At 40.8% G+C, this 15,329-nt stretch overlaps 1 protein-coding gene across 1 annotated transcript in view; it reads left to right on the top strand.

The window, feature by feature from the left end:
- niban2b (niban apoptosis regulator 2b) overlaps positions 1 to 9,124 on the top strand; it is a 31,223-nt gene extending 22,099 nt beyond the window's left edge. The window contains exons 8-14 of the mRNA XM_087848857.1: positions 1,508 to 1,670; positions 2,993 to 3,180; positions 3,298 to 3,453; positions 5,751 to 5,864; positions 6,949 to 7,056; positions 7,193 to 7,304; positions 8,362 to 9,124. Of these exons, the coding sequence (XP_087704983.1) occupies positions 1,508 to 1,670; positions 2,993 to 3,180; positions 3,298 to 3,453; positions 5,751 to 5,864; positions 6,949 to 7,056; positions 7,193 to 7,304; positions 8,362 to 8,954 (1,434 nt within the window). The 3' untranslated portion in view covers positions 8,955 to 9,124. The remainder of the gene's footprint in view (positions 1 to 1,507; positions 1,671 to 2,992; positions 3,181 to 3,297; positions 3,454 to 5,750; positions 5,865 to 6,948; positions 7,057 to 7,192; positions 7,305 to 8,361) is intronic.
- Positions 9,125 to 15,329: the final 6,205 nt, after the last annotated feature.

Here is a 15,329-nt window from a genome sequence, read left to right as displayed (position 1 = left end):
TGCAGCTGACGAGCGTATGGCACCACAGTGTGTTCAGCAGTGTTGGTCAAGTTACTTGAAAAAAGTAATCAGTAATTAATTACTGATTACTTCCCCAAAAAAGTAATCCCGTTACTTTACTGATTACTTATTTTCAAAAGTAATTAATTACTTAGTTACTTAGTTACTTAGTTACTTTTTAAAAACATGATTTACAACCTGAATAGGTGATAAAGTGATAGATCTTTCAGCCCAATTCTACTTTTTCTACATAATCATCATACAAAATGTAATCAAATGGAAAAGTCTCTTTTTAAAACTTGTTTTATTAGTTTTAATCTTTTACCTTTATGCATGAAGCAAAAATTTAATTATCTGCAACATTCTCTGACTTGAAGAAATTAGTTTAACATTTAAACCTATTTTCTGCACATTCCAGCACATAATATATATATATATTGTGTTTACACTCACTCTTTCAGATGCAAGTAAAACACAGCAGAAAATAAATAAAGTCAAAGACTAGCGGTCCTGTTGCTCTATTTTCACCTGTAAAGCAGGAGTGGGGTAGGCGGAGGGTTATCCTGGTGCAGGTGTGCCGCAGCGGTCAGTGGAAGGATACCGCAGTTTCTCTGTGAGTTTCCCATTACGTCGTAGCTACTCGGTGCTTGTTTGGAAGTTTAGGGGTTTTTTCGCTGTAAAAAGAAGTTTTCTTCCCACGCACAACGGACACTAATGTTTTTGTCACTTTTTATGGAATCAAACTCAAAGTAAGGTCAGTACTTCCACGCTTTAAACGCTGCACGCTCATACTCTCTCCCGCACTCGATATATGATCCATTGTTGATCTGCACACAGCTGTTGTCACGCACGTCGCACTCGCTTACGTCACTGTCATGAGACATTCTCGCAAGAAAATCACGGTTTTAGTAACGCAGTAACGCAGCGTTCCTACGGGAAAGTAACGGTAATCTAATTACCGTTTTTGCAATAGTAATCCCTTACTTTACTCGTTACTTGAAAAAAGTAATCGGATTACAGTAACGCGTTACTTGTAACGCGTTACTGCCCATCTCTGGTGTTCAGCACTGCTTTTCTGCAGACAGAGCGGGAAGTAATCCAATAAACGTTGGAACAGCTGCAGGAATTAGTAGCAGCAGCTAGTTCACCCTCACCTTTGTACCATTTCAAGCTTTTCATTGGACTGAATGAGTTGAATTGCAGTAAATAACTGGAAAGATTAGGGTGTTCTAACGTGTGACTGGTAGTGTATGTATAAGCTTTGAGCTTATTTTAGTAATGTGAATGCAACAGACAAAAAGGTGAACTACATTTCTTCTGGTCTGTAGTTCCACAGGACTGGTTCCAAATTCACCTGTAAACTCAACAGTCTGTGTTATGCAGATAAACAAATATATTCACTACATGCATATTCCAAACCCTTTAGGCTACTATGTGAAACTTAAACAGACGATGTGCTGCACAGGTGTGAGTTTGGCAGCATCAGCTGTGTGTTTCGTGTTTGCAGATCAGTGATGCTGTGCACAGCCTGGTGCAGGCGCAGTGCCAGACGCAGTATGAAGCAGTGCTGCAGAAGTGTGAGGCTAACCGCTCTTCTTTAGAGGCCTCCATACGAACAGACATGGACCAGATCATCACGTCCAAGGAACACGTGACCAACAAGATCAGAGGTTGGATGAGAGCAACACTTCTCCTCATTCAGATACTAGCAGCACATTTCTCATCTTTGGTTAGTTATAATCATCGATAGAATACTCGTGGAAGTAAAGTCGTGATAATAACTGTAAATGTTAAAGCAGTGTTGTTCTAAATATCTACAGGACTTAAAATTCTTACTGTGGGCTCAGTTTTAGAAAAACCCAACAATCATATGACCCCCTATGAGCAGCACTTTGGTGACAGTGGGAAGGAAAAACTCCCTTTTAACAGGAAGAAACCTCCAGCAGAACCAGGCTCAGGGAGGGGCGGGGCCATCTGCTGTGATTGGTTGGGGTGAGAGAAGGAAGACAGGATAAAAGACATGCTGTGGAAGAGAGACAGAGGTTAATAACAGATATGATTCAATACAGAGAGGTCTGTTAACACATAGTGAGTGAGAAAGGTGACTGGAAAGGAAAAACTCAATGCATCATGGGAATCCCCGGCAGCCTACGTCTATTGCAGCATAACTAAGGGAGGATTCAGGGTCACCTGGTCCAGCCCTAACTATATGCTTTAGCAAAAAGGAAAGTTTGAAGCCTAATCTTGAAAGTAGAGATAGTGTCTGTCTCCTGAATCCAAACTGGAAGCTGGTTCCACAGAAGAGGGGCCTGAAAACTGAAGGCTCTGCCTCCCATTCTACTTTTAAATACTCTAGGAACAACAAGTAGGCCTGCAGAGTGGGAGCGAAGTGCTCTAATAGGGTGATATGGTACTACAAGGTCATTAAGATAAGATGGGGCCTGATTATTTAAGACCTTGTATGTGAGGAGCAGGATTTTGAATTCTGGATTTAACAGGAAGCCAAAACAGGAGAAATCTGCTCTCTCTTTCTAGTCCCTGTCAGGACTCTTGCTGCAGCATTTTGGATTAACTTTTTTTAATTAATTTATTTTATTTCACCTTTATTTATGTAGGTAAACCTGACTGAGACACACAGTCTCATTTTGAGCAGCAACCTGTTTTAAATATCCTCACAAAACTACAGTTTGATAAACATACTGTCGTCATTATAATTCATATAACAACTAATTAACTGGAAAAAACAGGTAAAAATAAAATAAGACAGTAACAATAAAACATGAAGAACAGGAGCAGCCCTGATGCTTCTACATGGATGTTAAAATCAGCCACAATAATTATTTTATCTGAGCTCAGAACTAAATCAGATAAATGTTTATGTCAACATGTTTCTACATCTGCTTCATTTACAGGTCGTCACATTTCTAATCTGACACAACGATCCCAGACGTTTGCCTGAAACTGCAAACCTGCTTTTCCTCTTGTTTTGCAGCCGTGGTTCTTCCCAAAGCAGAGAAGCTGCTGAAGGTGAGCATCCAGCCCTACATCAGCTCCATCCTGGAGGCCCTGCTGGAGCCCACCAGCCGAGGGTTCTTCGAGGTCCGCGAGGTTTTCTTCCGAGAGCTGGTGGACATGAGCAAAAACGTTCTGAACGAGGGCACCAAGGAGATGGTGGCACAGGTGAGAAGACGTCCTCCTAGAGAGGGGGATTCAGTCAAGGAGATCCTCCCTCTGCCTCCAGTGAACTCGGAAACATTTAGTGACATTCGGTGTTTGTAATCTTTTCCTCTTCCTCAGCACATGGAGAAGATCTCCATGCTTGCCTTCCATCCAGTGAAGATGTACAGCTGCTATGAAAAGGTGATGCAGCTGAGTCTGGAAGGTCTGGATCAGAGATTTGACATCTCGAGCCCCTCGGTGTTCATCCAGAGGGTCCAGATCCTCATGAGAGAGGTGATCATCACGTACTGGCAGCTTTAACATGTTGCTGGAGGTCTAAATGATGTATTAATTACAATCGTAATTTACTGTATAATTGTTTTCTGATCAAATGTATTTTTAAAAATCTGCATTTTATTTGTTGAAAATTTCATTTTCTTATGAAACAACACGTTACAAACGATATAAACAGAGGGAGGTTACAATCAGCACTTACTGGTAAATAAACATCACAAACTTTGAAAAACAAACTGTATGAGGAACTTAAGCGTTCTCAGATCCCTGAACGTGTAACAAATACAGGCAACGTGAATCAAAATGAATATATGAAACAAATGATTCACCTTCACTAACCCCAGAACAGAATACAGCTGGGAAGGAAAACAATGACTCGAGAAACAAGTAACACACAAACTCATATCAGCTTCCATGCAAAGGTGAATGATCAGAGTCACTGATGTGCTCTGAAGAAGCTCAGACAGGACACTCGCAGCTAAAACATAAAACACCACAAAGAGATGCTGCAGTCTGGATTTAAACTGAGCATCTCGTATGTAAATATGCTCCATTCCTGTGAATTAAATCACATACAAAGTACATTATGTTGTCGCCTTCATCTCTTAGAATTGAGATGGGTGGCTGTAGCTCAGAGCAGGTCACCTACTGACTGACTGTTGGTGGTTCGATCCCTGGCTCCTCCAGTCTGCATGTCAAGTATCCTTGGGCAAGATACTAACCCCAAATTGCTCTCCATGCATCCATCAGAGTATGAATGTGTGTGAATGTTACTTAGAAAGCACTTGGAAATGCGTGTGAATGGGTGATTGTACAAGTTGTGTAGAGCGTCGTAGAATTTTGACAGTCAGAAATATTATAATTCAGATCAGTACATTTACATATTTTTGTATCTATAAAAAGGAAGCTGACACTCGCAAGACTTTATCAAAGGTGTGAGCATCACAGCAGAGGCCTTTGTGCCAAAGTAGCTGAAGATGAAACAGAAAACATGAAGGTGATTTTCCTGTTCTGGATTTTATACAAATATTCTGCAGTACATCAAAAACGAAAGAAAACCATTAATCAACATATGAACATCACCTCTGAAGTTACAGCTGTTTTATTAGAGACACGGCTGAGTGTTTTGCATTTTGCATAATTTTAAAAAGTTTAAATTTGTTCAGTATTGAACGGCAGAAATTAGGTTTTATTTTTGGAAGTATATAAAACGAAGAAAAAAAATGTCGGCCGTCAGCCTGTAAACAACGGTAGACTGGTGCGTAACAAGCAAGCGAATAATGAAGAAAACAGATTTTTAGACGGGAAACTGTTGTTGAGAGAGAGAGAGAGAGAGAGAGAGAGAGAGAGAGCTGTGCATCGTGGTCAAAGCAAAACAGTAAAAGTCAGAGTGAGTTCATGACGATGTTTATGTGAAGCTAGTTTGGATCTTCTTTTGCTGGTTCGGTCGATATTGTTTGGAGAGAGATCAAACTAACAGCTTTAGAATCAGCACACAAAGGGCGTGAACACAAAGCTCGACCCGCCAAAACATCAGAATCAGCGAGCTGTCGGCTTTCAGCCCCGACCGTGAGAAAGGCCACATCTAACCTGGTCGCGCTGTGTGTTTACGTCTTCGTGCAGAATCCTGTTCCTGCTCTCAGTTACTGTTTTAGCTGTTTGGTGGTTGTTGAAATTTTGTGAGGTTTAACTTGAGGTTCTGGTATTTCGGGCAAAATAAATTTATATTAAAAAATCGATTCAGGATTTTAATGAATCGATTTTAATCGATTATAAAAACCCACCCCTCTATAAGAACCATTTACCACTGAGATGTTCACTGATTGCTGTAAATTTGTCAGGGATTGAATGAGATCAGAAAGTTTTATTTCTAAAGAGAAAAGTTTAGTTATTATTGAATTATGAAATACTTTGTGGTTTGTTAGTCTCACTGTCCGTGTTTGAACTCAAAACATTTCCTTTCCTGAGGTCAACATTACACTGCTTATGTCTGTGTGAGCATCTGTCTACTCTCTGTGTTGTAAGAACAAGTTAAACTTGGATAGTTGCTGCTCAGTTTGCAGAGGAATTGAGCACCATGAACACAACAGCACTGCAGGAGGGCAGCACTTCTGAATGAAAGTGTATTTGCTCAGGGGAAGTATGACTAGGTGGAGGCACATCATGGAGCAGCAAGTTTAGGATCAGTTAACAGATCTTCTTTCATATTTATGTGATAATCATCAAAGTCAAGATATTATAAAATATACTGATACATTTGAATGTGATAGTGTCCCCATCTCTCTGTCTGTTTACAGCAAATGGACAATGCTGTTTATACGTTTGAGCAGATCCTTCACCAGAGTCTGGAGTCTCAGGCCGGTGAGGATCTCTGTAAGACCATCCAGCGCTGCCAGGACAGAGTTATCAAGGTAAAACATGATCAGTAAACCTGTTAGATCACCATTTTATCCTAAACAGAAACATGGGAAGAGGACTGGGGTGGTAGATTTGAAGGTTGGTGGTTGGATTCGCTCCACTTTACAACATCCATATAGAGTGAGCATATTAATCCATCTTCCTCTGCTCATCCTGGGCCGGGCCCAGAACACCTCACCCAGGACGCTCCCAGCATCCATCCTCGTCAGATGCCCGAACCACCTCAGCTGCCTCCTTTCGATGTGGAGCAGCAGCGGCTCTACTCTGAGCCCCTCCCGGATGGCCGAACTTCTCACCCTATCTCTAAGGGAGAGGCCAGCCACCCTTCGGAGGAAGCTCATTTCCGCCGCTTGTATCCACGATCTCGTTCTTTCGGTCTCTACCCACAGCTCGTGACCATAGGTGAGGGTAGGGACGTAGATCGACCGGTAAATTGAGAGTTTCACTTTTATGCTCAGCTCTCTCTGCACAGACCGGTACAGCATCCACATCAGTGCAGCCGCAGCACCAATCCATCTGTCGATCTCCCTTCACCCATCACTCGTGTACAAGACTCCACGATACCTGAACTCCTCCACTTTGGGGCAGGAACTTGTGGCCTGTTGAGCCATCAGGGTAGAAGTGGCTTAGTCAGGGAGGTCACCACGAACCTGATGGTCTCTCTGAGCTCCGTCGCTGCCCCGTGGAGAGAGAAGAACCATCCAGAAGGACAATTTCTGCCGCAAAAATGCTTCAGCAAGGGGGAGGAAGACTGGAGATGGGAGAAGGACGCAACACATAACGGCAGTGCTCGGTGTCTATTGGGTCTAAGAGCAGACCACAGCAACCTCTGAACTGGGACCAGTAACCATCACAGTGGCAGACATCCAAGAAAGGGCCAAAAACCTTCGTCTGTACCACATGGAAGCTCCTGTCAGGCATCACAGCGTTGGGAATACTTTCCACATATACTGCATTTGTTCAAAATGAAGTTACAACTTATAGTTGCCATCTGACGCACACACACACACACACACACACACACACACACACACACACACACTAAAGCTGTCCTTTTCCTTCCTTCCTGTGGGTCAGAAATTTGACTATGACAGCAGCACAGTGAGGAAGTGTTTCTTCCGCGAGGCTCTCTTGCAGATCTTCATCCCCTACATGCTGAAGCAGCTCAACCCTTGCTTTGTATCTGTGAGTACATCAGCTTTTCTCTTCTCAAGAACCTGGAAAATTAATAATGCACAGTTAGCTTCTTGTTTCTTTAACAAAGGAAAGCATTGTTGTTGTGTGTATTTGTTCTTGGTTTCATTCTTCTTTGAAACACCAGGAGTTGCCACGCTTTGAGGAGCTCATCTTCGAGGACTTTTCCCACTTCATCCTGGTAGAAAACATCTTTGAAGAGGTTGTGCTGCAGTCAGTCATGAAGGACATTATAATGGGTCAGTCTTCTTTGGTGGTGTATCTATATCGATGAAGCAGTCAGAACTGAGGGCGTTTTTACTAGGGGTGGGGGGAAAAATGGATACTGTGTAGCATGGTGATATTTTGTTTGCTAATAATGTATGGATACAGGGACAGCAGAAATCGATATTTTGTTACAAAAAAGGTTTTTGTGCTCTGACTTCAGAGCATGTTGATCCTTTTTCTGAGCAAGAATCCTGACATTCCTTCACTGTCCAAATGTGTTTAACTTGTTTATGACAGCAATAAACATGACAGTTTACTTATTTTAATTTAAGACATGTTTTATTTTAATTAAGTTTAAAACTTTTTTATTTAATGTAAAATTATATTTTGTTTTAATTTACTTTCAAATTCTTCAGTTGCTGAAGGGGCTGCATAGTTTTCATAAACTGCATAGTTCAGAATAGCTATAATTGTACCAGATGGTTGATTCAGTTAAGTTGGACTAGACTGTATTGTGCGTTAAGTATTGTGATAATATCGTATCGAGGGATTTATGGTGATTCCCACCTCTAGTTATTATACTACCAGGAGGCAACATTGCAGGCAGTGCAATGGGAACCATTAAGAGGTCATGAAAGCCTGCATGGACTCACAAAGACATGATGAATGTTGAAGAAAAAGGTTTCAAAGTAAATATCCTGCCATCCAGAGAAAGCCTAAACACATGCTGCAAGTATTCAAACGACACAGAAAGGTCCAGGTTCTCAGCAGCACCCCTCGAGTCCAGACGGGTCGTCCACTAATTCATCTAATTCCTACATTTGGTACATTATGAAGAATCAGCCTTGAATTGTGCAACAGATCAAGGTGTTCAACACAGATGCTGGTGTCAAATTCTAAAGAAGCATTTAGTGTTTAAACATGTCTCAGTGTCACAGCTGCTGTCACAATGAGATATTCAGATTAAATATGATATAAAAGTGGCGTCTTGGATCCATTTAACCTGGGAGATCAGCATCATTCATGTTGGTCCCTGCTGTACTCTGTGCACATAAATCCACATTTGAACCCTTTTCTCTCTGTCTGCAGCTGTGAAGGAGGCGGCGGTCCAAAGGAGACACAATCTGTACAGGGACAGTATTGTTCTGAGCAACAGTGACCCCAACCTGCATCTGCTGGGAGATAACCCCTCCATCGACTGGGCGGGACAGTACGGAGGCGAGCAGGAGGAGGTGGATGGGGCAGAGGACGATGGTGAGGTGGAAAGTGTGACGTCCCGGAAGAAGAAAAGAGGGAAGCAGGTGGTGTCCTTGATCCAGGTGGAAGGCACCACTGTCCTGCCGGGCGAGTCATGCCTGGAGGGGCCTGGTGTTGAAGACATACCAGAGGAAGATGGAGAGGGGCAGAAAGAGCATGGCGCTGGGGAGGAGAACTCTGAAAACAAACCTTTGTGTGACCAGAATGGGTTTGCAAGTCTCAAAGCCTCCACAGAAAAGCCAGAAGACAACAACGAACCCGAGGAGCAGCAGAAAGAGGCGATGGAGTCTGCTGGAGAGGGAAGTCGGGCTGTGGCAGAAGAGCAGCCGTCATCCACGCAGGAGGAGGTTTTACTCCTGCCACCTGCTCCAGCAGCACAAGAGTCTGAGAGTCAGGAGACGAGCGTCGCTGCAGGAGCTCAGTGACGAAGTGAATCCTGCTGCTTTTTGCTTTTCCTGTTTATACCAAGTTTAAGACACTAAATATCTTTTTTAACCACAACAACAAAACTTTGTCTCCACGTGGCAGAAACATGAGCGTCTGTGGGCTGTGTATAAATGTGACGAGCTGCAGGAGCACCAGGAGAGAGCTGGATGTTTGCTGTTGTTTGACCTTCAATCTTTTCTAACTGCGTGTGATTCAAACTGTCCCTGAGTAACGAACAGCTGAAAGAACGAATCCTGAACGCAGACGATCGAGTCAGCACGAGTTTGTTTTGGGTGGTGGGAACGGCGCCGTCTTACATCAGCGACAAAGATTTTATTACCTGTAATTTTACATCATTTTCTATCATTTCCACACTTTTTCATTTTTAGATTGAAGTTTCTGAAGCAAATGATTTATTGATAATAAATTATCGATCAAAAATATTTGTCATCGTTTCTGTTGTTGATAATTTTATTTCAGTTAGTAAGATGTAAACAGTGAGCGGTGTACTGACTGCTCATGGACCAATAAGAAACAAGCGTCACCACACATCAGCTGTTCCAGGTGATCCAGGACGTTTCTCGAGTCCGTTCCACCTGAGAACTACATCACGGCAGGATGCAGGTGTCTCTGTGTACATAGAATAAGGTCACAGGTAATGTGAAGGTGTAACTCATATTTCTAATGATCCACGCTCTTAAAATCACACCTTATGTAGAGATGATGAATCCTGAAGAACGTCCCTGTGGAGACGAGCAGAATCTAAACTGTTCGTTTTACAACAGAAAACTTTCAACTTGGAAATGAGCAAAATCTTTGAGGCTATGATTTTCTTTAATATTTGACATTTAGGTGTTTTTACAGAGCAGTTCTGTGTCGTCCTCCATCCTTTGCTCTGGTTTGTATCTCTGTTACTCATCTATTGATCACACAAATGTTCCACTTCTTCTCTTTGTGTGTTACACGTATTATAAACACATCCTCGCGTCACTGTTGGTAGAAAATTAAAGAATTTAAACTGTATTTGCTTTTGCAGTTCGCACTTTCTGAACAGTATTCCCTGGATTCAACTGTGGAGAATCTTTTACTGCATCAAGTGTTTTTAGGTTTTGATCACATCTGCTTCAAACTGTAGATTTCATGAGGTTGACTTGAACAATCCTCTGAGCACTTTTCCACTGTGTGCTGTATTTAACTCTTTAAACTCTGAGCACAAATAAACTGAGGACATTTTTCTCCAGTGAGTATTTTTCCTTATGTGCCATTTTTATACTTAGTTACAGTGAAGTTACATGAGTATTTATAAAGTTTTTTTAATCTAGTATTAGCATATTTCCTCTGACACTGCTGTAAATCCAGAGTTGCTCCTTGACCTTTGTAGTCAAACGTTACTTGTAACGCGTTACTGTAATCTTTCAGGTAACGAGTAAAGTAAGGGATTACTATTGCAAAAACAGTAATTAGATTACGTTACTTTCCCGTAGGAACGCTGCGTTACTGCCTTACTAAAACCGTGATTTTTTTTGCGAGAGTGTCTCATGACAGTGACGTAAGCGAGTGCGACGTTCGTGACAACAGCTGTGTGCAGATCAACAATGGATCATATATCGAGTGCAGAGAGAGTGTGAGCGTGCAGCGTTTAAAGCGTGGAAGTACTGACCTTACTTTGAGTTTGATTCCATAAAAAGTGACAAAAACATTAGTGTCCGTTGTGCGTGGGAAGAAAACTTCTTTTTACAGCGAAAAAAACCCCTAAACTTCCAAACAAGCACCGAGTAGCTACGACGTAATGGGAAACTCACAGAGAAACTCGCGGATTCTTCCACTGACCGCAGCACACCTGCACCAGGGTAAACCTCCGCCTACCCCACTCCTGCTTTACAGGTGAAAATAGAGCAACAGGACCGCTAGTCTTTGACTTTATTTATTTTCTGCTGTGTTTTACTTGCATCTATTTGAAAGACTGAGTGTAAACACACAAAATATTTTATTTTATGTGCTGGAATGTGCAGAAAATAGGTTTAAATGTTAAACTAATTTCTTCCAGTCAGAGAATGTTGCAGATAATTAAATTTTTGCTTGATGCATAAAGTTAAAAGATTAAAACGAATAAAACAAGTTTTAAAAAGAGACTTTTCCATTTGATTACATTTTGTATGATGATTATGCAGAAAAAGTAGAATTGGGCTGAAAGATCTATCACTTTATCACCTATTCAGGTTGTAAATCGTGTTTTTAAAAAGTAACTAAGTAATTAATTACTTTTGAAAATAAGTAATCAGTAAAGTAACGGGATTACTTTTTTGGGGGAAGTAATCAGTAATTAGTTACTGATTACTTTTTTCAAGTAACTTGACCAACACTGCTTGTTTCCTTCTGTGAGCTGCAGATCACTGACCTGGTGCAGGTTCATGGACTCGTGCAGAGATTCAGAAACAATCCACTATATCAAACCTGAACATTATTACGACCATCTGAAGGAGACGGAGCCTTTTGCGTCACACAGTGCAGCAGTTTTGTAATTAAAGAGCAACAAGCTTTACAGGAGCAGTGAAGCTGTTATTGCTGGATACTGGTCCAGGCTGGTTTGTGATTGGATGCTCGTTTCTTCACACCTCTGTTGCTTTGAGGAGCCAAGATTGTCATCTTTACAGATCAAAGTAAGTTGGCCTGAGCTTTGAATATGTGAGTCGTATGTCTGTTTATCACGAGTACACACATAAAAGAAAATCATGATTTTTGCTGTGGACTGTGAAGACTCGTGCAGGATATCCATCCACCTGAATACCAGAATCCAAAGTGTAAATAAGGCTGGACGACAGCATCAGCCAACACGTATTTGATCACGTTTATAAACAAGACTGGGAAAAGGATGCTGGGTGAGCGCCGCTAACTACCCACAGAGAGAGCAGCACACTGCAGATCCATTAAAGCACCTCCACAGAAACCAGCTGAGCTTCCAAAGAGAAAAACAGGAAGACTCAAGTCTTTTCGTTTTCTCTACATTTAACAGAAAGTCTATTCAGGCATCAGGTGGATTCATCCTCAGTCTAACCAAAGAGGCGTTTCTGCTCCGCTATTCGCCCCAAAATTGATTTTCCATATTTGAACTGTTGTGAATCACTTCATGTAAAATCATTTCCAGACGTGTCTCTAATGAATACTTGAAGGTGAGTCAGAAAGAACAGGCAAGGTCAAAGGTCGAAGCTGCTACCACTTTTTCACTTTCATTAAAAAAAAAAAAATGTAATTGACATTAAAAATGTATTTTTCAAAAAAGATTTCACTAACGGGGCAGAGGAGCAGCACTATCAAGAGATTAAAGCTGCTTAAAAGCACAGGAATCACTGAGAGTCACAAAGATAATTAATAATAAGTCATTTCTTTTTTATATATAAACCCTTCAAATTCCCTCTGTGAGCAAAGGTACACAGAAAAACTGAGGATCACTTTTTAGCACATCAGCAGAACATCCATTAATGTATCAGCAATTACTGAGACAAATGAGATTTATTTTCCATGTCTGGTGGAAATATCTCATCAACAGCAGAACGGCTCAGTGGAAACAAAACCTGAGAGTCAAACTGCTCACATCACCAGATCCCAGCAGCGTGTTACAAACAAGCTTCATGCTCCACCAAACGTCTGAACCTCGACTATTTCAGATCTAAGGGTGAAATGTTGCAGTTAGTCACAGTTAGTGTGATAATTTAATGAAAGTCATTTGGGTGGAAACAGATTTAATCGTGTTTATTGATAAATGTCACAGCAGCTTCGAGCTTGTGCAGAACAAACAGTGATCATGTGACAGCTGCAGGTCTGAGGAGATAACATTTAATATTCTGCTCTTTCAAGCACAGCAAAGCAGACTTGGGGAAAGTAAAACAATTTCTGGATAGGAAAACATTGTATATGTTATAATGTGCTTTGCTATTACCATACATGAGTTATTGTGTAGCGGTTTGGGGAAATACATATAAAAGTAATATTCAGACTATAATCATAATGCAGAAAAAGGCCATTAGACTAATAAATCAGGTATAGGGCAAACGCACTCTTTATTAGGACGCAAGCGATAAAATTCCAGGATCTGGTGAAGTTTAAAACAGTGCAAATAATATGTAAGGCAGGGAAAGGGATGCTCCCAATCGAAATGAGTAAATGGTTCTTAGAAAGAGAAGGGAGGTATAATTTTAGAGGGAAGAGGAAAATTACAAAGAGTAAGAACAACATTGAAAAGGATGTCTATTTCAGCAGCGGGAGTTAAATTCTGGAATGAGTTAGAAGAAGAAATAAAGGTCAGTAGTGATATGAACCAGTTTAAAATAAAACTCAAAAAGAAATTTTAAATAAGTAGAAGAATGAAGAAAATGCAATTAACCCAAGACAGCAGTCAAACTGATGTTTATTTTCTTCTGCAAATTAGCAAATCTAAATATAGTTTAGTTGAACATGAGAAAATATTTTTTGTTATGTTCTAAGTTGAGGCGTTGTAACGTTTTTGTTGTTCAAATTTAGATGATGAGGATGTAAACCTGAGGGGGTGGGGCTAAATAAGTATATACTTCTGCCTACTCCTTTTCAAACAACTGCATGGAAAGATTTTATGAAATGTGGTGAATGTATATGTTTGAAATAAAAAAGAACTGAAGTGAAATAACTCTTCAACCAGTGGCAGGTGTTCTGTCTCCCCATTAAGAAAGCCGACAGGTGTTGAGCTTGTCGGCGTTTGTGTAACTGAGTCACTGTTGTAACTAAAAGCCTGGAGTAGCCTGTAGGAGATGTTCATCCTAATGAATAATAACACTCAGGTTTTTGTCTGTTTCACAAAGTGAAATAATCAAATCACTTGAATTATTTATCTAATTAAACTCTGAGCTGATTTGACTCTACTCTTTGGAAGAAGCGAGATTAAAGAGGAGAACGAGCACATCGAGGCCTGAAGATGCACGTGTTTCTTCTCTGTAGATACAATCGAACAGGAAAGGAGGCAGCAGGAAGCAATAAGATCCAAATTCATACTGTGACACATGAAAAATGAGAGAGGGTCCACAGTGTGCAGGTGGTGCTGCCTCCTTTGTTGTTACCTGCTGCAGTTTGTAACTGTGGAGGCCTACGACTTCTGCTCATCATCTTCATCATCATCTTCCTTCCTGAGGAACATCGGTCTCCTCCTTTTGGTCGTGACAGCTGCTCAAATGCAGGAGAAAGACCACGGGAGGAGTCCCTGGAAATATGGGCAGCCAGGTCGGGAACATGGATGCAGATATCAGGGAGCAGGAAGTGAGTCCGGTCATTTTTGGTTTTAAGAACCAGGACTTCTGAGTAATGACCCCAACACTGATCACAACAAAGAGGGCAAACACCTCCAACATGTGACCACACAGCATGAAGTTCATTTGCATGAATGTAATGATGTGATCAGCATCATCGGGGTGTTAGACCACACATGACCTGATTATCAACTGAATCGATAAGTGATATCAATAATAAGAATAATAATAATAAATTCTTATCTGTACCCATACCTAATCTAATTTGTGTGCTGTACACTCATAATTCAAAACTCCCATTGCTGAAAAAAGAACATTTTATTCGACATATTAAAAACAAACCACAGAATAAAAGAAAAGTTAACATCATCATCATAATAATAATAATAATAATAATAATAATAATAATAATAATAATAATAATAATAATAATAATATATAAACCAAGTGCAGAGGACACCTTATGGCACTAACTTCATAAACTCTTCGTGGAGATGATCCTCTGCGGTGTCCTGACCCCCCTGAGAGCAGCGAGAGTGGAGACTTGGTGTTGTGGGTGGAGTAATGACTGGAGCAGAGCGCGTGTTCAGTCCACGTCCCTCCTTTTGTACCCAGTGATGTTTCCACCCTTCCACATGTTTCTGGGATCAGTGTAAAAATCAAATTAACCGTGTAGCACGTTTCCTTTACGGGTTGTGCATTTCCTTGTTGCTTTCATTCCCACCGGATCTCCAGGTAAAGATTAAGTCGACTGTGTTTCCTTCTTAAGTAATTCCTCTATTTCTTTGTATTTGACGGAGATGTTTTAAGAAATAATGCCCCACATGTCTAATCGCACATTGCTCACCTGGTTCACCAGGTTAGCTACAGACCATACAAAGGAGTAGGGCCACATTAAGAGAAAATAATATCATTTTGAGATAAAACTCGAAATGATTTAAAAGAAAAAAGATATAGTTAGGGTTAGTGACATCATGCTTCAGGCTCGGTTTTAGTAACAGGACTTAAAGGATTTCTCTTTTTGCACACAAACATTGAGTATATGAGTATAAAAACATGTAATTATGTATAAAGTTATGTCGGACTTTAGACGCGTTTGAT

The sequence above is a fragment of the Neolamprologus brichardi genome, chromosome 12 (assembly GCF_056152115.1).
Source record: "Neolamprologus brichardi isolate AB-2024 chromosome 12, ASM5615211v1, whole genome shotgun sequence".
Lineage (NCBI taxonomy): Eukaryota > Metazoa > Chordata > Actinopteri > Cichliformes > Cichlidae > Neolamprologus > Neolamprologus brichardi.
Note: the sequence above shows the minus strand (reverse complement) of the source record. Positions and strands in the feature narration are given on the sequence as shown.